This window comes from Lynx rufus, unplaced genomic scaffold (assembly GCF_022079265.1).
Source record: "Lynx rufus isolate CCGP_SWC_20201006 ecotype Redwood Valley unplaced genomic scaffold, mLynRuf1.p SCAF_15, whole genome shotgun sequence".
Classification (NCBI taxonomy): domain Eukaryota; kingdom Metazoa; phylum Chordata; class Mammalia; order Carnivora; family Felidae; genus Lynx; species Lynx rufus.
In genome coordinates, this window is record NW_025814829.1 from 15,673,928 (window position 1) to 15,697,596 (window position 23,669).

The 23,669-nt window shown below is 37.1% G+C and overlaps 1 protein-coding gene across 2 annotated transcripts in view; it reads right to left on the minus strand.

Moving 5' to 3' along the window:
- Nucleotides 1-21,842: 21,842 nt before the first annotated feature.
- Nucleotides 21,843-23,669, minus strand: part of UCHL5 (ubiquitin C-terminal hydrolase L5) — a 39,653-nt gene continuing 37,826 nt past the window's right edge. For both annotated transcript variants that reach the window (XM_047076565.1, XM_047076564.1), the window contains exon 11: nt 21,843-22,095. In XM_047076565.1, coding sequence (XP_046932521.1) covers nt 22,051-22,095 — 45 coding nt within the window. In that variant the 3' untranslated portion in view covers nt 21,843-22,050. The remainder of the gene's footprint in view (nt 22,096-23,669) is intronic.

A 23,669-nucleotide genomic window follows, 5' to 3' on the forward strand; every position in this document is an offset into this window, starting at 1 on the left:
AATACATTCAAAGTCCATCCATGTTGTCAGATAGCAAGATTTCATTATTTTCTATGGCTGAATATTACCACATCTTCTTTATCCATTTATCCATCAATGGATATTTAGGCTGTTTCCATGCCTTGGCTATTATAAGTAATGCTGCAGTTAACATAAGGGTACATATACCTTGCCAAATTAGTGTTTTCATTTTCTTTGTATAAATACCCAGAAGTGGAATTTCTGGATCATATGGTAGCTCTATTTTTAATGTTTTGAGGAACCTTCATACACTGTTCCCTAGTGGCTGTACCACTTTACATTCCCACCAACAATAGGCCATTGTCCTCTTTTCTCCACATCCTCACCAATACATATTTCTTGTCTTTTTGATAATAGCCATTCTAACACGTGTGAGAGAACATCACATTGTGGTTTTAATCTGCATTTCCCTAATGATAAGTGATGCTGAGCATCTTGCCATGTGACTATTGGCCATCTGTATTCTTTGGGAAAATGTCTATTCAGCTCCTCTGCCTATTTGTTAATTGAATTATTTGGTTTGTTTGTTGCTTGCTTTGTCTGCTGCTATTGAGTTATGTGAGTTCTTTATACATTTTGGATATTAACCACTGAGGTTTGGTCATCAGTTAACTTGAAGAGAACGGTTTCCATGCAGTAATGGCAAGTATCTGTTGCCATGGTTTTAAGAGAAAAGGAAAAGAGAGAAATTGATGACAGTCAGTACAGGCAGTGCTTTTAAGGAAGTTTGCTGCAGAAAGGAGAAAAGAAGCTGAGTGTTAGTTATTGAGGAAACAGTCAAGATACTTTTTTTTTATAAGCTAATTGAAATAATCCGGTAAAAAAAAAATGGAAAAAAAATGATGTAGGAGAAAGAGGAGAGAATTTCTGGAATGCTGTCCTTGAGTAGACAAGAGGGGATAGTATCTAAAGACAAGTAAAGAAGCCAGCTTTAGATTGGAATATGGGTAGTTCATCTGCAGGAACAGGTAAGAAGGCAGACAGAAGTGTTAATGCTTTTAAGTAAGTAGATGTGGTGGTGGAAGTCTATGAAAATTTTCTTCTGATTGGTTCCATTTCTCAGTAAAGGATGAATATGACCATCAGCTGAGCACAGGAGGGATGATGAGGTTTAAGTAAAATGAAGAAAGCTCGCATATAATCACCTAGAAAAGAGAGATGAAGTAGCCTAGGAATGTATAGAATGTTTACCTGATAGAATTAAGGGCCCACTTGAGGTTCATGATCAGAATTTCAAGAGAGCCGAGGTAACTTGGTTTAGTGTTTTTTTCTTCAGTGGATCAGATGCAGGTTCAGAAAAATAGTGATTTGGACTTAACCAGAATGTAGTTTTGCCAAAAAAAAAAAAAAAATAGCACAAAGAGAAGGGAAAAAGAATGAAGGATGTATGCAAGAGAGGGCATGTAATAACTGACCATTAAACTTAGGCTGAGAAAGGAGAGAATAAAGATATCAAAAAAAAAAAAAAAAGGAAAATTGGAAATGTTATGGAATTGATGGAAATGAAGACTCCAGTGGAGTCAAAAGATTGCTGGAATTAAAATGCTGGAAGGAGTGAGATAAGGAAGATAAGAGGTGGTGTTGAGAAAGAGGGACATGAAATTCAGGTTAAAGACATGCAATTATTGGTGATAAAAAAAAATCAAGGGTATGATTACAGCATTGAGTGGCTTGAAGGCAAGAATAGAGAACACCACTGAAGGGAAAGACTTCAAAGCACTGAGTGACCAGGCTGCTGTACATTGAAACCATCAAGAATTGAGACAAGAGTTGTGTAGGAGTAAATAACATGATTCAGGAGTTAAAATTACAAAAAAGTGAGGGGTGTTGACAGCAACAATGAGTCATATAATTTGATGACATGAAATTCAAAAAGATCAAGTTTCAAGGAGGAAAGAGGGAGAATGAAAAGAGTCAATGGTGAACAAGGAAGATAAGACCTACTCAATCTCCAGACCAAGTGGAAGGAAGAAATAACCACCACTGTTCAGCACTGGAGAAAGTCACATTTTCATTAGAGAAAGAACTTGCAAGAAATGTTGAAAATCCAGATTGAGGACACAAATGACATAAATCACACTGTGGGCACTATGGGTTTCTGAAGTTGAGGAGGGTGGCAAAAGGACACATAGAATCTAAAGATGATTACAGCGAGGAGGATAGGGAAGCAGGAGTATGTGGAGCTTTATGGTTCATAAATAGGTATAAAGAGCATCGTGAGCACAATGCTTTATTTGCCCATTCTTTTCCAGATCCACATTTGCACAGTCTTTATCAGTTCTCTATATCACAGCAAGTGTGATCTTATACAAATGTTAATTTGACCATATCATTCCCTTTCTTAAATCTCTTTAATGGTATCTACTAATTTCAGTATAAAGACTAAACTCCTTATTGTAATTCACAAAAATATGCACAAGCACTGTTAGCTCTCCAGACTCAACACATGCATTTGCTTTGTGCACTCCAGTCACGACATTGCCTTTTTAATATTCTAAAACACTCTAAACTCTTTCCTATCTCACAGACTTTGTACTTCCTTCTGCCTAGAATACTTCCCTTCCCACATAACCCCCAGGTTTGGTCTACTTAATTCCCACTTGTCCTTCAGATTTCAGGTCGAACTCTCACCCAGGTAGGTCAAGCTCCCCTGTTTGATGATCTCACAGAACTCTTTGCTTTCATAGCACTTATAATAGTTTACAATTATGTATTTGTGATTATCTGGTTCATGTCTGTCAACCTCACTAGATAAATCCCATAAGGACAAAGATAATATCTGTTGTTTTTACCATTACATGCCCAGAACCTCATTAACCTGATGCTTAGTGCATGTTCAATCAATATTTATTAAATGACTTGATCCAGAAGACATTGTCTCTAGGGACACCTGGGTGGCTCAGTTGGTTAAGCGCCAACTTCGGCTCAGGTCATGACCTCACAGTTCGTGGGTTTGAGCCCTGCATCGGGCTCTGTGCTGACAGCATGGAGCCTGGAGCCTGCTTCAGATTCTGTGCCTCCCTCTCTCCCTGCCCCTCCCCCACTCACGTTCTGTGTGTATCTCTCTCTCTCAAAAATAAATAAACATTAATTTTTTTTTTTTGAAAAAGATATTGTCTCTAGCAGTACAATGACACGAATATCATTAGCCTTAAGCCATCCATGTCAATGTTCCTCCTTCCTATTGATGGAGAAATCAATAGATTTCTATTTCTATTAGCTCCACTAATAATTAAGGAACATGGAATCACAAAGTATGCCATTACTACAGATATAAAACTACATGTTATTTTTATATTTTTATTTGAAACTAATAAAGCTTGATAGTTTTTTATTTGAAAATAATAAAGCTTGATAGTTTTTATATACAGAAATGAAAAGAGAGGGAACTTCTTTGTCTACTAATGCTGTCCTGGGAGTGGCCTAGATCTCCTGCTCACAGTAACTTTAAAGCTAATTAACTAATTTTTAAAAAATGGATGAAATGAACAAAGTACCAACAAAATAGTAAGGAATTACCAGACCAAAAGAAAAAAGAAAAGAACAGTTTAAAAGAGAAGAAAACAGAGGAGCCAAGATGGTGGAACAGCATGAAAGTTTTTTTGTGTGTCTCGCATCCATGAAATACAGCCAGATCAACTCTAAACCATCCTGCACACCTAGAGAGCTGATCTGATGATTAACACAACAATCTGCACACATCTGAACCACAGAACTCAGCAGGTACGCGGCACTGAGGGGTGAACTGGGGGAGAGAGAAGCCACGAAGGGCAGAGAGCTGTTTTTGCATCCAGAGAGGATGGAGATGGGGGTGGGGGGAGACTACGGGAAAATCACCCTTCCCTTGGCCAAAAGCAGATGGAGAGAAAGTGGAAAAGTGGAAACAGCCGCAGGGACTGAACTAAAAAGAGAAAAAGGAGAAAGGAGATGGCTTAAATTCCATTAAGACTCTATAAACAGAGGGGAAAGCAGAGTCTGAAACTCTACAGCTCCATACCTGGTGGTGCTCTGGTGGGAAGGGCGAATCCCCAGGAGCAGAGTGAAGTCCGGGGCTTCGAGCCACATGAGGAAAAGCGGTTCCCCTGCTGGGAGGACGTCTCGTAGAGGCTGTGTGGCTCCCCCAAACGCAAAGGCGCCAGTGGACCCAGGAGAACAACCACATTCGCTGGTGCTGGAACAAGGTCATTGAGGGTGAAGCCTGGTGCCAGATGCGTGTTGTGATTTGCCATAATCCCTGAAACGCTGCTGCCACATGATTGTGTAAACTTCTTCTCGGGTGGACTGGCACCTGGCCGCAGTCTCTGGGCCTCAGCAGCAGCACTGTCCCGCGAATGTTCCTGGGTGCGGCTGGCAGCTGGCCATTGCTCGGTGAGACCCTCCCACAAAGAGGCAGAAAGAGTCAAAGCCGCAGTCCCACAGAAGTAAGGGGTCGGGGGAAAAACAGCCGCATCTGAGACGAAACTCAGGAGAGAGGTGCTGCCTGGGGCTTGGTGACGACAGTGTAAAAGCAGGGAGTGCACGGAAGCCGAAGGCAAAGGACAGGTGCGCGATTGCTGGTTGGGAAGAACAGAGGTTTGATACTAGAGACTGGTAGGTGGGCGACGCCATTTTCACCGTTCCCGCGCATGCGCATACACACCCACAAGCACCGCAACAATCCACCCTAGTAAGCTAAGCAGCTCCATCTAGTGGAGAACGGAGCCATTACACCAAGCCCCGCCCAACTGGGCCCAACTCACTCTTCAGGAACCCAAGTCTCTCTGCCTGCTTAGTTTACAGACTATAAAGCGCTTCATAGTTTGGCTTCTAGGGGAAAACAAAGCAATTTCAATCATATTTCAGTCTGTTCGCTGGTCCATCTAATCAATTTTTTTCCTTTTATTTTTCTCTTTTTCATTTCTTTTCTTTTTCTTGAATACAGAAAGAGAAAAAAATTTTATTTTTAATTTTTATTAAAAATATTTTTCTTTCGGGGCGCCTGGGTGGCGCAGTCGGTTAAGCGTCCGACATCAGCCAGGTCACGATCTCGCGGTCCGTGAGTTCGAGCCCCGCGTCGGGCTCTGGGCTGATGGCTCAGAGCCTGGAGCCTGTTTCCGAGTCTGTGTCTCCCTCTCTCTCTGCCCCTCCCCCGTTCATGCTCTGTCTCTCTCTGTCCCAAAAATAAAATTAAAAAAAAAAAACAAAAAACAAAAAAAAACGTTGAAAAAAAAATATTTTTCTTTCATTTTTTTCTATATTTTTTACTTCTGTGTAAATTTTTTCAAATTCTATTTTACTATCATCTTTTCATTTTACTCTATTTCAGTGTATTCATTTCTTCAAATTTTCAAATGATTTTTTTTTCCTTCCCCTTTTTTCTCTAATCTATCAAGCCCCTTTCAACACCCAGACCCAAACACGCCTAGTATCTAGCATCACTGATTTGATTGTGTGTGTGTGTGTGTGTGTGTGTGTGTGTGTTGTTTTAACTTTTGAATTTTAATTTTTTAAATTTTAATCGTCTTTAATTTTTTTTACCTCAATAATTCCTTTCTCCCTTTAAAATGACAAAACGAAAGAATTCACCCCAAAAGAAAGAGCAGGAAGAAGAGACAGCCAGAGACTTAACTAACACAGATACAAGCAAGATATCTGAACCAGAATTTAGAATCACTTAAATAAGAATACTAGCTGGAGTCGAAAATAGATTAGAATCCTTTTCTGCAGAGATAAAAGAAGTAAAACCTAGCCAGAATGAAATAAAAAATGCTATAACAGCTGCAATCTCTAATGGATGCCACGGTGGCAAGGATGGATGAGGCAGAGCAGAGAATCAGCAATATAGAGGACAAATTTCTGGAGAATAATGAAGCAGAAAAAAAGGGGCAGACTAAGGCAAAAGAGCACGATTTAAAAATTAGAGAAATAAGTGACTCATTAAAAAGGAATAACATCAGAATCATAGGGGTCCCAGAAAATGAAAAGAAGAAAAAGGGGTAGAAGGGTTATGTGAGCAAATCATAGGAGAAAACCTTCCTAACCTCGGGGAAGACAAAGACATCAAAATCCAGGAAGCACAGAGGACTCCCATTAGATTCAACAAAAACCGACCAACAAGCCATATCATAGTCAAATTCACAAAATACTCAGGCAAGGAAAGTATCATGAAAGCAGCAAGGGAATAAAAGTCCTTAACCTACAAGGGAAGACAAATCAGGTTCACAGCATACCTATCCACAGAAACTTGGCAGGCCAGAAAGGAGTGGCAGGATACACTCAATGTGCTGAATCAGAAAAATAGGCAACCAAGAATTCTTATCCAGCAAGGCTTTCATTCAAAATAGAAGGAGAGATTAAAAGTTTCCCAAACAAAAATTAAAGGAGTTCATGACCACTAAACCAGCTCTGCAAGAAATTTTAAGGGGGACTCTCTGAGGGCAGAAAAGATGAAAGAAAAGAAAGAAAGAAAAAGAGAGAAAGAAAGAAAGAAAGAAAGAAAGAAAGAAAGAAAGAAAAGAAAACACTGAAAGCAACAAAGACTAGAAAGGACCAGAGAACACCACCAGAAACTCCAACTCTATAAGCATCATAATGGCAATAAATTCATATCTTTCAGTACTCACTCTAAATGTCAATGGACTCAATGGTCCAATCAAAAGACATAGGGTAACAGAATGGATAAGAAAACAAGATCCATCTATATGCTGTTTAAAAGTGACCCACTTTAGACCTAAAGATATCTTCAAATTGAAAGTGAGGGGATGGAGAACCATCTATCATGATAATGGTCAACAAAAGAAAGCTGGAGTAGCCATACTTATATCACACAATCTAGACTTTAAAATAAAGGCTGTAACAAGAGATGAAGAAGGGCATTATATCATAATTAAGGGGTCTATCCACCAAGAAGACCTAACAATTGTAAATATTTATGCTGCAAATATGAGAGCACTCAAATATATAAATCAATTAATCACAAACATAAAGAAACTCGTTAATAATAGTACAATAATAGTAGGGGACTTCAACACCCCACTTACAACAATGGACTGATCATCTAATCAGAAAATCAACAAGGAAACAATGGCTTTGAATGACACACTGGACCAGATGGACTTAACAGATATATTCAGAACATTTCATCCTAAAGCAGCGGAATATACATTCTTCTCCAGTGCACATGGAACGTTCTCCAGAATAGACCATATACTGGGACACAAATCAGCCCTCAACAAGTACAAAAAGATCGAGATCATACCATGCATATTTTCAGACCACAACACTATGACACTCGAAATCAACCACAAGAAAAAATTTGGAAAGGTAACAAATACTTGGAGACTAAAGAACATCCTACTAAAGAATGAATGGGCTAACCAAGAAGTTAAAGAGGAAATTAAAAAGTACATAGAAGCCAATGAAAATGGTACAACACAACCCAAAACTTCTGGGACGCAGCAAAGGCGGTCATAAGAGGGAAGTATATACCAATCCAGGCCTTTCTAAAGGAAGAAAGATCTCAGATACACAACCTAACCTTACGCCTTAAAGAGTTGGAAAAAGAACAGCAAATAAAACCCAAAACCAGAAGAAGACAGGAAATCATAAAGATTAGAGCAGAAATCAATGCTATCAAAAACAAAACAAAACAAAACAAAAATCCAGTAGAACAGATCAATGAAACCAGAAGCTGGTTCTTTGAAAGAATTAAAAAAAATTGATAAACCACTAGCCAGTTTGATCAAAAAGAAAAAGGAAAGGACCCAAATAAATAGAATTAAGAATGAAAGAGGAGAGATCACAACCAACACAACAGAAATAAAAACAATAAGAGAATATTATGAGCAATTATATGCCAATAAAATGGGCAATCTGGAAGAAATGGACAAATTCCTAGAAACATATACACTACCAAAACTGAAACAGGAAGAAATAGAAAATTTGAACAGATCCATAACCAGTAAAGAAATTGAATTTATAATCAAAAATCTCCCAAAAAACAAGAGTCCAGGGCCAGATGGCTTTCGTGGGGAATTCTACTAAAAATTTAAGGAAGAGTTAACACCTATTCTCTTGAAGCTGTTCCAAAAAATAGACATGGAAGGAAAACTTCCAAACTCTTTTTATGAAGCCAGCATTTGATTCCAAAACCAGACAGAGACCCCCACTAAAAAGGAGAACTATAGACCAATTTCCCTGATGAACAAGGACGCAAAAATCCTCAACAAGATATTAGCCAACCGGATCCAACAATACATTAAAAAAATTATTCACCATGACCAAGTGGGATTAATACCTGGGATGCAGGGCTGCTTCAATATCCACAAAACAATTAATGTGATTCATCACCTCAATAAAAGAAAGGACAAGAACCATATGATCCTCTCAATAGATGAAGAGAAAGCATTTGACAAAATACAACATCCTTTCTGGATAAAAACCCTCAAGAAGGATCATACTTCGAGATCATAAAAGCTATATACAGGGGCGCCTGGGTGGCTTAGTCGGTTAAGCTTCTGACTTCAGCTCAGGTCACGATCTCGTGGTCCGTGAGTTCGAGCCCCGTGTCGGGCTCTGGGCTGATGGCTCAGAGCCTGGAGCCTGCTTCTGATTCTGTGTCTCCCTCTCTCTCTGCCCCTCCCCCGTTCATGCTCTGTCTCTCTCTGTCTCAAAAATAAATAAACATTAAAAAAAATTTTTTTTAATTAAAAAAAAAAAGCCATATACAAAAAGACCCAATGCTAATATCATCCTCAATGGGGAAAAACTGAGAGCTTTCCCCCTAAGGTCAGGAACAAGACAGGGATGTCCACTCTCACCACTGTTATTCAACATAGTATTGAAGTCTTAGCTTCAGCAATCAGACAATACAAAGAAATAAAAGGCATCCAGATCAGCCAGGAAGAAGTCAAACTTTCACTCTTTGCAGATGACATGATACTCTATATGGAAAACCCAAAAGATTCCACCAAAAAACTGCTAGAACTGATTCATGAATTCAGCAAAGTTGCAAGATATAAAATCAATGCACAGAAGTCAGTTGCATTCCTATACACCAATAATGAAGCAACAGAAAGGGAAATCAAGGAATCTATCCCATTTACAATTGCACCAAAAACCATAAAATACCTAGCAATAAATCTAACCAAAGAGCTGAAAAATCTATACACTGAAAACTATAGAAAGCTTATGAAAGAAATGGAAGACACAAAAAAATGGAAAAATATTCCATGCTCCTGGATAGGAAGAACAAATATTGTTAAAATGTCAATACTACCCAAAGCAATCTATATATTCAATGCTGTCCCTATCAAAATAACACCAGCATTCTTCACAGAGCTAGAATAATCCTAAAATTTGGATGGAACCAGAAAAGACCCCAAATAGCCAAAGCTATCTTGAAAAAGAAAACCAAAGCAGGAGGCATCACAATCCCAGACTTCAAGCTACCCTACAAAGCTGTAATCATCAAGACAGTATGGTACTGGCACAAGAACAGACACTCAGATCAATGGAACAGAATAGAGAACCCAGAAATGGGCCCAGAAACGTATGGCCAACTAATCTTTGACAAAGCAAGAAAGAATATTCAGTGAAACAAAGACAGTCTCTTCAGCAAGTGGTGCTGGGAAAACTGGACAGCAACATGCAGAAGAATGAACCTGGACCACTTTCTTACACCATACATGAAAATAAACTCAAAATGTATGAAAGACCTAAATGTAATATAGGAAGCCATCAAAATCCTTGAAGAGAAAGCAGGCAAAAACCTCTTTGACCTCAGCCACAGCAACTTCTTACTCAACATGTCTCTAGAGGCAAGGGAAACAAAAGCGAAAATGAACTATTGGGACCTCATCAAAATAAAAAGCTTCTGCACAGTGAAGGAAACAATCAGCAAAACTAAAAGGCAACCGACGGAATGGGAGAAGATATTTGCAAACAACATATCAGATAAAGGGTTAGTATCCAAAATCTATAAAGAATTTATCAAACTCAACACCCAGAAGACAAATAATCCAGTGAAGAAATGGGCAAAAGACATGAATAGACACTTCTCCCAAGAAGACATCCAGATGGTGAAAAGAAACTCCAATAAATCTAGATTTTTGGCTCTCTCAAAAAAACAGAAATATTTGGCAATACTAGCCCTATTTTTACCTGGAAATAATCAGCTACAGCTGAGGAATAGCTGTTCCATTTAGATAGAGTGGAACACTCTAGAGTGGAGTATTCTCCTGTTTCCTAGAGTCTCTGCCACCCTGGCCAAGTGTCCCTTGCTATTTATCTGTATATGTTCTTTCTTTCTCCCTCTTAGAATAAACTTGAGAGAAAAATAAAATACTTGTTCTATCTCTCAGATGAAGGAAAACAGTAAATTGGACAAAGAGTGGTCTATATGTTACGAAAAATGGAGGAAAGCACATAACTGGTGGAAATGGCGAGTATCACTTTGTGGTTAGTATGCCAATATCTGGTCTGCTTCACTCCTTTATATTACTCACCTAGCTAGGTAGGTGTTGTTAATGACCTCTCAGTTACAGTCACATCCAAGTGGTTTGGGAACAGTCTGTCACCTTCTAGGAACTTTCCCAATTCATACTCTGTTACGTGATGACTTTACAATTTAACTTTCAGAATACAATCTTCTCTACTTCCCAAGTTTCTGGGAAGGACCTCAGTAACCCCCGAATGCTAACAGAACTTAAAAGTTGTAATTGCTACTTATTCTATACCTTAAACTTTAACTGAAATTCAGCTAAGACCCCTATTCTATTTTCTCATTTCCTCCTCCCAAAATAAGCTGTTACTGAATGTTAAAAAAGAAAAAAGTTGACAGGAATATTCATACTGTGACCACAAAATATACTCGTAAGTTGATATCTCAAGTGTAAGTCAATCCTCATAAATATTTGTCCAAACATTATTACTGTATATGGGGCAAAACAGACTTAAGATTGTTTTGTCTAACGCCCTGGCAACAGTTACTTACCATAATGTTGTCCCGGCTCTTTGAGGAAGTTATCACCAGTGAGATTTATAATCCTACAAGGCTAAATCCCAGCCTAAACCCACAAGAGCAAGACTATGTCATTTCACCCATGTATCCCCAACCCAGCATTAAACCTGACTCATTAATGAATGAACAAGCAGACACTGAAGCCTATCTTCAATCTTGCCTCTTCTACTATAACACTCTCATGTGGTGGTTATAGTCGGGCTTCTGTCCTGACATTTACTGATGCTAAAATATATCATTCCAAAGTTCTTAAATGGTAATTCTATCATAAGACCCCAGAATTGTCTACATTTATTTAAATATGTTTCCAGAAAGGAGTTGATTTTCCTTTTGTGAATAAAGATTGTGTATACAAATGATTAGATTTAAAATTGGAGATGCTGTGTCAGAGTACATAGTTTATACAGATGTTCCCCAACTAATCAATTCAACTTACAGGTTTTCGACTCTTCCATGGTGCAAAACCAATAAACATTCAGTAAATTTTGAATTTTCAGCTTTTCTTGGGCTGGTTAATACACAACACGATGATCTCTTATGATGCTGGGCTGCTCCCAGTCAGCCACGTGATCACGAGGGCTAGCCCAACTGTAGGCTAATAGAAGTGTTCTGAGCACATTCAGGGTAGGCTAAGCTATAATATTTAGTAGGTTAGGTGTATTAAATGCATTTTAGACTTACAATAATAGGTTTATCAGGACTTACCCCCACCATAAGCTGAGAAGATGTGTACTAGCTTACAATCTTCACACCATCTTAGAGATTAAAATTAGCAAAAGAACTGCTTCAAGATAATAATACAAATTAGATGTGTGAGTTTGTAAGGTTGTCAGTGTGGGGAGGCAGAGAGGTCCCCAAAACATAGGGATAAAAGCTTAGGAAACTTTTTCTGAACACCATCTGTGTTTTAAAAGAAAGGCACATAAGCATGATTTCTTTTGTTTAGACTCAACCATGAGAGAGCGCAAGAAGGGCCAGAAGTGTTTGTGTCTAATCCAACAAAGCTTTAATAGAGCAGTATTTGTTTTAGGGGTTAGTCGTATAAACATATGTGAATTATGTTTGCTCTTTAAGTGCTACTTAAATATATAAGAAAGGATAAAGTACATTTCTGCAGATAATAGAACATAGGCCAAGATCATACACTGGTTAATAGCATAGCAGGACTAGACCCAGGTCTCCAAAGTCCAAGTCTGGTAGTCTGCCCTCCAACATACCGCACCATTAGGTTACAACTGGAGAACAAATTGGTATGCAGAAAGTTCAGTGTTTCACCTGTGACACTGTTGCCAACTTCAAGAAAGTTCTTACACGGGTAGTAGAGGCTAGAGTGACCAAGTCACTCATGGGACATATAATGAGGCTACTTAAGTTGACACACCATTGTTTTGTGTTTTTATTTATTTATTTTGAGTGTGAGAGAGACAGTGTGTGTGTGTGAGGGGAAGGGCAGAGAGAGGGAGAGAGGGAGAGAGAGAGAGAGAGAGAGAATCACACGCAGGCTCGGCACTGTCAGCGCAGAGCCCGATGTGGGGCTGGATGCCACAAACTGTGCGATCAGGACCGGAGTCAAAATCAAGAGTTGGACACTCAAATGACTGAGTCACCCAGGTGCCCCAACACACCTTTGTTTTTTATCGCAAGCGTTAATTCAAGTAGATTTTGGCCTAATATCTGAAAGAGTAACTGCATCACCCAAGGCATTCAGTATATTAGCAACACAACTACCCCAATAACGATCCTGTGTGCTCTAAATGAAACACTTCCCATCATTGTAAGGGTGCAGGTCATTCCAAATATGTAAGTTAATTATAAACTAGTTCAGGTGTGCAATATTAAGAAAGGTCGTATTGGCGATATTACAATAGAAACTGATTCCTCACACACAGGTGTTAAACAAGTTATAGAAAATCATCCCTTTATTTAGAGACAGTTTAAAAAATTAAATTACGGAGGCTATCCAAATATCATGAAATAAAACTGAAATAAAATGAGTATAAACTGAAATTACAGCATTTTTTAAAAACATTTGTTGATATGAGAAGGGGAATAGGAAAATATCAACCAGAAAAGTGATCGTTAAAATTCTGTCATTGTGCCTGTAGCAACATACAGAAGGATGCAGTAACATTTTGACCAAGGGTGCGTGTAGTGTACGAGGCACATTTGGCTGGTGTGTTGTCTGGCAAAACATCTCATAGGTGGTCACAGCCAGTGTCTCTAAAAAATAAGTAATTTCCTTTGGACCAATTCTACAGTTAACCAACCTTCTGGTCTTAATTTGGTTTCCTTGGTAAATTTATCTACCAGGGAGAGAATGTATTGATAGGAGTGTCTGGTCCGCTTGGCAGTTATAATTGTAAAGTAAATTGGTAAAGTCTCTTTCAGGGGTACATTAGTCTACAAGTTTTATTAAGTTGTCTCAACTACCCAATGTCCTTATCACCTTCAGTGAGTGTACACTCAATGCCTCCAATCATAAGCTGAAAGGGCAGATCCTGGACTTTGGTAACTTCACTAGGAGACACACCTTGGGAGGCCCAACCTGGAGCCTGTTAGTCTCTAATCAAAATCGTAATTACCAGCCCACACAGAGCCCCTGGATCCCAGAGCTCATGATTACCACTTACCCTATGTATTCCTTAATAATTCAGCGAAGGTAATTACTGTCTCTTATAAAGCTTTTAATAAATTTTCACTGTATGATTCTGTCCATAATGCAACTTTCACCCCTATGAATGCGGGGGGTGGGGGGAGGTGGAGGAAGAAGAGAGCGAAGAAGGGAGGAAGAGGGGAAGGGAGAGAGAGGGAGGGAGGGAGGGAAGGAGGCAGGGAGGCAGGGTAGGGGAAAGGGGGATGATAGGGAGAGAGAGGAAGGGAGAGAAGAAGGAAAGGAGGAGGGAAGGTAGGGAGGAAGAAAGGGAGGGAGGGAGAAAGGGCTCAGGAGCCAGTTAGTTGAGTTTGAATCCTACGTTTACTGCTTACAAGTTGTGTGAACTTGAATAAAATTACTTCCTGTTTTAGTGCTTTAGTGTCCTCATATGAAAAATGAGGGTAACAGGATCTACTTCACAGCTTATGAGAATTACACAATATGTAAAAATACTTAGAACAGTACCTGGCACATTGTGAATGGTTTTGCATTTTCTTTCTTTTTTTTTTTAATTTTTTTTTTTTTTTTTACTTAAGTAGGCTCCACACCCAATGTGGGACTTGAATTCATGACCATAAACCCAGGGCAACTGGGTGGCTTTGTCAGTTGAGCATCTGACTTTGGCTCAGGTCAAGATCTCACAGTTCATGGGTTTGAGCCCCATGGCAGGCTCTGTGCTCACAGCTCAGAACCTGGAGCCTGCTTTGGATTCTGTGTCTCCCCCTGACCCCGCTTGCGCTCTCTCTCTGGTTCTCAAAAATAAACATTAAGGGAAATTTAAAGAATCATGTTGTCTACCAAATGAGCCAGGCAGGTCCCCCCCGCCCCACCGTTTTTTAAAGATTTGAGTTTTAAGTAATCTCTGCACTCAATGTGGGGCTCAAACTTACAACCCTGAGATCAAGAGTCACATGCTCCATTGACTGAGACAGCCAGGCACCTCTTGCATTTTATTTCTAATCAATTTTCTAATCCATTACGCTTTTGAATTTTGCTACTGAAACTGCAAATATCCTAAAATCAATAAAATCAAGTTCTTAACTGCAGAAAGTATAGCACACTGCCCACTGATTATGAAAACATTTCCACAAATATAAAAATAACCAATGAGGCTGTGCTTAAGTTTGAATGAGCACAGAAATTAACTGGGCATCTTGTTAAAATGCAGATTCTAATTCCATTCGCCTGGAATTCTGCATTTCCAACAAGTTCCCAGGTGATGCTGACATTGCTGGTCTAAGAACTACACTTTAAGTAGCCCAGTTATAGACGGTTTGACTCTAAATAAATAAATAAATAAATAAATAAATAATAAACAAATAAAATGAACAAAGTCAAATATTTAAAATGCTAGGCACTGGGTGTTATGTATAAGTGATCAATCACTAAATTCTACTCCTAAAACCATTACTACATTATATGTTTACTAACTTGGATTTAAATTAAAAAATAAAACAAAATGCCAGGGATGGAGCTAGAGAGTATTATACTAAGTGAAATGAATCAGCTAGGGAAAGACAAACACTATATGATTTCATTCATATGTGGAATTTAAGGGAAAGAAACAAATAAAAATAAAGGAAGGGAAAAAAAGAGGGAGGCAAACCATGAGAGGCTTGACTATAGAACTGAGGGTTGATAGTGGGGAGGTGGGCAGGGGATGGGTTAAACGGATGATGGGGATTAAGGAGGGCACTTGTGATGAGCACTGGGTGTTACATGTAAGTGATGAACCACTAAATTCTGCTCCTGAACTAATATTACACTATATGTTAATAACTGGAATTTAAATAAAAACTTGAAACTAAAAAAAATAATAATTAAAAAAATAAAATGCTAGGAGAATGGCTACCAGTGGGGAGTACCCTGTAATCATCAGTATTATTATTGTTAGGAAGACATTATAGGTATGCCTCAGATTGTACAATAAATGTATTACTCAAATGTGTATGTACATATACATATATATATACTGCATTTATTTATGTTTTGTTCACGTTTAACTGCATTTTAGGGACATCTTATTAAAAGAAATTATAGCAATACTTTTGTCACAAGAATAATTGGCTAGTTTACTGATATGGTTTATTTACTTATTGTTTAGAATACAAAAGTAATATATTCTGGTAGGAAACATTTCAATCATCTCAGGACCCTATAAATTTAAAATGAAAAATTCCCCACTTCAACCTTCCACTTCCCTGGGCCAGTAACTGTTGAGAATCTGGTGTGATACTCTCAAAAATTTTTCTGTTCTTACATATACACATTTAAGGTTTTTCTTCAGAAAATGAAAATGGATTTATACTATACCACTATAGTGCAACTTCCATTTTCCTCAAAAATATATCAGACGTCCTTCCATGTTAACACATAGAAATTTATCTCATTATCTTCAGTGATTTGCATAGTATTCCAACAACATACTATAACTTATCCTCCCATTCCTTTTTGCTATGCTTTTAGGTTGTCTCTAATTATTTGTATCAAGAATAATCCTATGATGAATTTTCTTACACGTCTGTATATAGTTTATAAATATATGTCTTTATATATAGTTTATATAGTTCTGCGAATACAAAGGTAATATGGTTCTTGCAAGTGAAATTACTGTAAGGATATGTACCATCTAAAGTTTGAGAATTGCTGAACTGTTTTTTTTTTTTTTTAAAGTTTTATTTATTTATTTTGAGAGGGACAGAGACAGCACTGCACTTGGGGAAGTGGCAGAAAGAGAGGGAGACAGAGAATCCCAAGCAGGCTCCATGCTGCCTACACAGAGCCTGATGCGGGGCTTAAACTCATGAAACTATGAGATATGACCTGAGCCAAAATCAAGAGTTGGATGCTTAACTGACTGAACCAGCCAGGCAACCAGTTAAACTGCTTTTCAAAAAGACTTCCACCAACTGGTTCATGAGCCTGCCTATTTATACCCACCCTGTAAAGTGGGAGTTTACAATCACTCTTCTTGATAATCCGACAGGAAAAAGGCATCCCTTTAATATTTTGATTTGCATTTTCTTGATCACTTGATCACACAAGATTTACCATCTTTTATATTGCCTCTAGCCATTTTAATGTTTTCTAGGAATTGCCTGTTCATATCACTTGCCAATTTTTCTCCTGAGTTACCTTTCCTTCCCTTTTTTTTGAGGGGGGGGGTGGTGAAAGCTCTCTGTATATTAGGTATTAATTATATTTCTAATATATATCTTACATCTTGTTATGATGAAATTTTATTGTCTGCCTTTTAAGTTTTTGTGTATAGAAACTTCTATACAGTCAAGTATTTCTCTTCTGGATTTTATGTTTTATTTCTTGCTTAGGAAGCTTTTCTCTATCCCCAAATAAAATATTATCCCATATTTTTTCTAAAAACTTCAGTGTTTTAGTTTTCATGTTTACTTCTTTAACCATGGTATATATCAAATTGTTTTTAAAATACACTTGCATGAGACTTTTCCCACTGGTTTTATGGCTTATGTAATATTATACTACAATGCTACAAGAAAGTGTCACATAAGTTTATTATGGGGAATATCTGGATAGCCTAAAAAAGCACATAGGCCAGTGGTCCTAGCCTTTTCTATATGCAATTTTTATTCAACCTATTTTCATATTGAAAATCAAATCAATCATCACAAATCAACTTTTATAAACCAGTTAACTATCACACATTATTCAAAATTAATATTCAAAATTATTGCATGTTGGTTGTCTGTATGAAATCCTCTTTCATAGTGCTGAGTCAGTACTACAGAGAAAATGCTCTTCATTTAGATCTCTGTTTAAATGTCATCTCTTCAAAGGCATTTTCCATGGCCATCCCATTAAACCTCAGCTCCCTCCATTCTTTTGAGCTGCTTTATTTACAGTTTTGGGGTTTTGTTTTTTTTTTTTGTCTTTTTTTTATAGTTTTTTAGTTTTTACAGGTTTTTTTTTTTTTTTTTTTTTATAGTTCTTACTACTACCTGTAGTAGTAGGCTTGCCTATTACCTGTCTCACCACAAGGGCAGGGGCTTGATCTTGTTCGCCAATACATCTTCAGCATCTAGAACAACTCAGATATATGTTGAATACATTATCAAAGAAAGTTCTCAAGACATTAATATAATCAAGTCAAAAATAAAAAGAAGTACTAGTATGCTAGAAGTGGTGAATCCGTCACCTATCAGCCACTGGATTTAGGCCAATTACCCACGAGCTAAGGAAAAGAACAAACTGAAGAACCTGCACGTTTGACTGATCTAGGAATTCATATCAGTTTAAAAACTAAATTCCTCCCCCCAAAATCAAACTATCCAGTTTGCCCATTTTATTTCTATGCTTTATCCCACACTACTGCAAGCCTGTTAAATATAGCATACCTACATAATGGAATACTAAGCAGCTATTTTAAAAAGATGTAATACAAGCATTACTTTTCAACATGAAAGGTTTGTGGGGAGAAAAGCATGCAACGAAATATTTAATTGTAATCCTGCTTTCATAAAAATAAAGTATCTATTATTACACATGTGAGTGTAATAGTGCTGATTATCTCTGGGTAACAGGATTAGACTTTGATTTTCACCATTTTTTTCTTCTTAACATTTTCTCATTTCTCCAAAATAAACATCTCACTTCAGTAAAAAGAAAAATTGTTACTGTATAAGAATGTAATAATGTGTGTTTTAGTGGATTTACCAGCCTCCTCCTAGAATGCCTTCCTACTCTGCAGAGCCTGGAGAGCTAAAAACTAATTTCCTAGATTCCCTTGCAGAAAGTTAAAAGTAAGGCAGAGGCCATCCGACCTGGTGCTTTACCTATTCTGAGTGGCATCCTTAGCCGCGGAGAGGTTGAATTTTTCTCCAGTTCCAGTGTCTAGTCACTCGGTGACAACACACAGCTGCACCACATTCCTCATTGCTGGACCACAGCTCCCACAGCACGTCCTATCATCAGCGACTCCAATCGTGAACCCCCTGGACTGCTGCGGATGCAGCAGTTCCCCCGATATGGGCGAGGAATAGATGTTTTGCTAGGAGTCCTTTCTGGAGACCCAAACTTGAGCCTGTTCCTCCATACCTTCCAATGACTTTATAAGAAACTAAGTAGTTTCAAAATTCCCAGTATACTCCCCATTCCTCTTCAAATAGCTGGAGTGGCCTGTTTCCTGCAAGTAAGTTGTGATACAAAAATGATAAACTGCATATCATCTGCTCTAAAAATAATTTATACTGAACTCTACTCCTGAAACACATATTGTACTGGCATGTTGGCTAAAATTTAAGTTAAAAAAATAAAAATAATTTATACGACATCAATCTATTTTGGAATACAGGGAGGACATGCAAGACTAACACACAAAAACATGCACACATATGGGGAAAAAGGATCACACTAAAATGTCAATGTAGGCATCCCTGATGGTAGAACTATGGGTGATTTAAATTGTATTTTTGCTTATCTTTCTTGAATTTTTTTTAAAGGAAAAACCTTAAAAGCCATTGTTTTTCCTCAAAAGGCACAAAATCTTCTTTTAGAGAAGGAAAAGAAACGGAGTAATTTCTGAACGCATCTTGAAATGTTTTAGGCAACTAGGTTAACTAAAGTTATTAATCTGCATGTAACACCATACACACACTGAAGTATGGATCATGGTCTAAAGAGGGGAGCAAGTCCCAATGGTTCATGATCTCAGAACAAATATTTGTCTATTCTAGTGGCACAGTCAAGCTGACTGCTCTCTGCTAGAAAAAGGGCAGCTATCTTGGGAACTAAACATATGAGGTGAGACTACCCAGTACCGCAGCTGTTGGCAAGCTTTGTTTATAATAGCAAAAGTATATTGCTTACAGTTGGCTAGCTATTTTAAAAGGCACACAACAGAATGGAAGTGCTTTCACCTACTGAAGCATTAAATGAGATTTTAGAAAAGAAAGGGCAAAAGTGAAACGAACAAAGAAGACTTTAAATACTTTTTAAAAAAAAATTTTCCACATTAAGTAACATTTATATATTTCTGGATTGCTCTTTATTTGTCCATTTTCTCTACTCACCAGCTTCATGACTTAAGACCCAGACAAAGGCAAGTCATATTGCTTTATTCACTGGCAGACATTACCATGAAGGATCAGATCACAAAGCATTTACAGTCATCAAAGAAGCAGATAAAATAAATCGTTCTTAAGCTATGGAAATTCCTATCAAAGAATTTTATTAGAATTAGATTAATAAGAAAATATCCTTATACCTATTAACACAGTTTTATAAAGCTATTTTTAAATATCATTTGATACTAGTCACTCTTGTTAAAAGCATCTTTCAATGACAAGTTTTGAATTCCTATAAACACTGATTTTGGATCTTTTATGGTTATTGTTTTCTGTGACCTAAGAAACCTATGGCTATCCTCAAGTCACAAAGATATATTCACCCATGTTTCCCCCTAAAAACCTTTGTATTTTAACTAGTACATGAAGGCCTATGATCCATCTCAAATTCATTTTTGTGAAGAATGGGGGAGGAGCGTCTTGGTTCATTTTTTTCCACATGGATGTTTAGCTGTTTTGGCCTCATCTATTGAAAAGACTTTCCTTGTCTGTCAGATTGCTTTGCTACCTTTGTCAAAAATCAAGTAACCATATAAATGTGGATTTGTTTATAGGCTCTCTCTTGTATTCCACTGATTTAACTGTTAATCCTTATGCTAGAATCACACTGTCTTGATTAATGGATACTACTGACTACAATATTCCTTGTATTGCTTTACAAAATTTGGGCCTCTATAAAACAGGATATATAAGGGCACCTGGCTGGCTCAGTCAGGAGAGCATGCGACTTTTGATCTTGGGGTTATGAGTTCAAGCCCCACACTGGGTGTAGAGATTACTTAAAATATCTTAAATACAAAAAAACCAGGATATATAAATTAAGTTGAAATAATTGAATGATCTCAAGATGAGCTTAAAATAATCCTTATGAAATCATTTTTTAAAATTGTATCATGGTTTTGAAAACACTCTGTAATTACTATTGTATCCAGAGCAAAATACATTTACCCACAAACAAATGAGAAACTACAAATTCTTCTTTATTACCTTCAACTGAAATTATGTATGAAAAATATTCATTAACTTTTCTACTCAATTTCCCACCAGATTTTCTCACATTAGTTTTTTAATAATACCACAATGTAGTTAAGTTTTAAAACAATCCTTAAAAAACTCATGTGTTTGAAGCTAGAAGATGAATACATAGTCCCCCTACATATGTTTAAACTTTTCCATAATAAAATGTTAAAAAGTCATGTATCAATTTCAGAAACGTATCTAGAAAAAAAAAAGTAGATAATTGCCTTTATAAAAAGAAGTTTTATAAAATCTCCTTTAAAGTTTAACTTGGAAAAGATTAGGAGCAAGAATACAATTATTTCATAGAATCAAAAACAAAGCAAATCCCAAAAGCAATTTTAAAAAATCCATTGTCAGCTAACTATACATGGTTCTTGGAAACTATTGGCTACACCAATTTCATTCAAATTGCCATAGAAGGATCCTCCACCATGACATCATATTTCTTTTAAAAAGCAGATAGCCTGAATTGTCAAACCTCTGATTTTCTTATAGATACATACAGCTTAGCAGTTTGAAAAATGTTGCCAAACTGAGAGCAACACCGAAAGTCTTGAAAATTTATCATTTGTTCTTAATCCGAAATTCTGTTTTGAAGAATAATACTCACACCTTCCTAAAATAATTCTATAATACATAAATAAATAACCCCGAACACTTAAAGAAAGTCTGCTAAAATAATTTGGACGTTTATTACTTTTTCTACTGGCAGCAATGAAAATCACTAAAAACTATACTTTTGTCTTTTTCAAATGGTCTGCATTAAAACCATACTTTCTCAAGATAAAATTCAGCTTTAAAATCCTCAAAATGTTTAGATATCAAAGACATATACCAATTTTCTTTTCATGATGAAGCGAAAACAAGAGATCCAGTTTAATCAAGATCTGACATTCATAAATTTTAAGCTTGTAACTGAACTAAGATTAATTTTAACAATTACAGGTAGAGAATATCATTTGTGCAATTTCTAGGTTCATTGTGATAGTATATATCCAGAGAACCAACAGAAGTTCTCAGATCCAACGTCAAATAATGGGATTTGGGCAAGCACTCTCAACATCACTTTTATTTAATATGCACCACATGCACATGATGCAGGTAGGGAAGGAATCCATGCATTAAAGACAAGACAGACTGGTACTACGCCAAACGTGCATTGAGTCAATTAGGATGTTGCTCAAAGTTCTTTATACTTAATGGTTTCCATGAAAATAAGTGCAGAAGCAGAAATGTGGACACATCCCAAAGCATCTTCTTCATTTGGTTTCCTGTGCTTTCTTTGCATTCTGTTTTTCTTTTGCCTAGAAGTTAAAGATTGTATTCTATAAAATCTTAAAAGTCCATTTTAGGTCACATTTTGTGTAAGAGGGTATCCTTAAGTTAAAAAGATTGAAACACATCGTTTTTAAGATTTCTAGAGCATTATCTTTCATAACTCGAGACTTATAACAAACTACCGCGGACAAATTATAGTTATGCTTTACCCTCAGTAAAAAAGGATCATGTTTGGTTTGTAGTTCTTTCCTATCTGAAGTTAAAATGTATTATTATAATGATCTAAAAATACATAATTACTAATTCCATAAAATCATACTCACTCATAAATATTTCAAAACAATATATTTACATATGTGTCCATTTCTCATTCAAATTGAGTCAAAGAAAAATCTTACATTAGTTTCTGCATATTTGAACAAATGAGTTTAACACCTCACTAAGGGATTATGTATCTGTAGTATTGATAAAGTTTATTTATACAACCCAAAAAATGCTCTCACACTTTATTTCATTTATCCTCATAACAATTTTATAGCTTGAACCCAGTAATTCTATTTTATTTTCAGCAGATGAATAAGACAAAGCTTACAGATAACAAACTTTACCTAAGTCACACAGCTAGAAGAAAATAAAACCTCAAGAGGTCAAAGACACCTGTTCTAGAGCAGTGCTTTTCAATGTACATACCAATAACCTAGGGTCCCTGTTATAACACAAACTGATTCAAAAAAATAACTGAGGTTCTAAGTTTCTAACAAATTCTCATATGATACCAATTCTGCTGGTCCTCAAATGATACTTTGAGAATAATTCAGAGTACTAGAATATAATAGTCTTTCCACTATGCCACTTGAATCAGAAAGGAATAGAGTTTTGCTATTATACAACTAAGAAAAAAACATCCTTAGATTAAAAAATAGGGTAATTAGGACAATTACAATCTTTTTTATAATTCATTAGGTAGGGGTGCCCTTGTGGCTCAATAGGTTAAGTGTCCGACTTGGGTTCAGGTCATGATCTCACACAGTTTATGAGTTTGAGCCCCACAACGGGGCTCTGTGCTGACAGCTCAGAGTCTGGAGCCTGCTTCATATTCTGTGTCTCCCTCTCTCTCTACCCCTCCCCTGCTCACACTGTTTCTCTCTCTCTCTCTCTCAAAAATAAATAAGCATTTAAAAAAATTATAATGCATTAGGTAGTATAATTATTATACAAATAGTGTATTTTATTATGATAAAATAGAGTGCTATGACTTAGAATATTAAGAGGAAATATGTTGGGGCGCCTGGGTGGCTCAGTCGGTTAAGCGTCCGACTTCAGCCAGGTCACGATCTAGCGGTCCGTGAGTTCGAGCCCCGCGTCGGGCTCTGAGCTGATGGCTCAGAGCCTGGAGCCTGCTTCCAATTCTGTGTCTCCCTCTCTCTCTGCCCCTTCCCCGTTCATGCTCTGTCTCTGTCTGTCTCAAAAATAAATAAACGTTAAAAAAAAAAATTTTTTTTAATAAATAAATAAATAATTAGGAAAAAAAAGAGGAAATATGTTATGTGTATCATATAAAATAAAACTGCTGGGGTGCCTGGGTGGCTCTGTCAGTTAA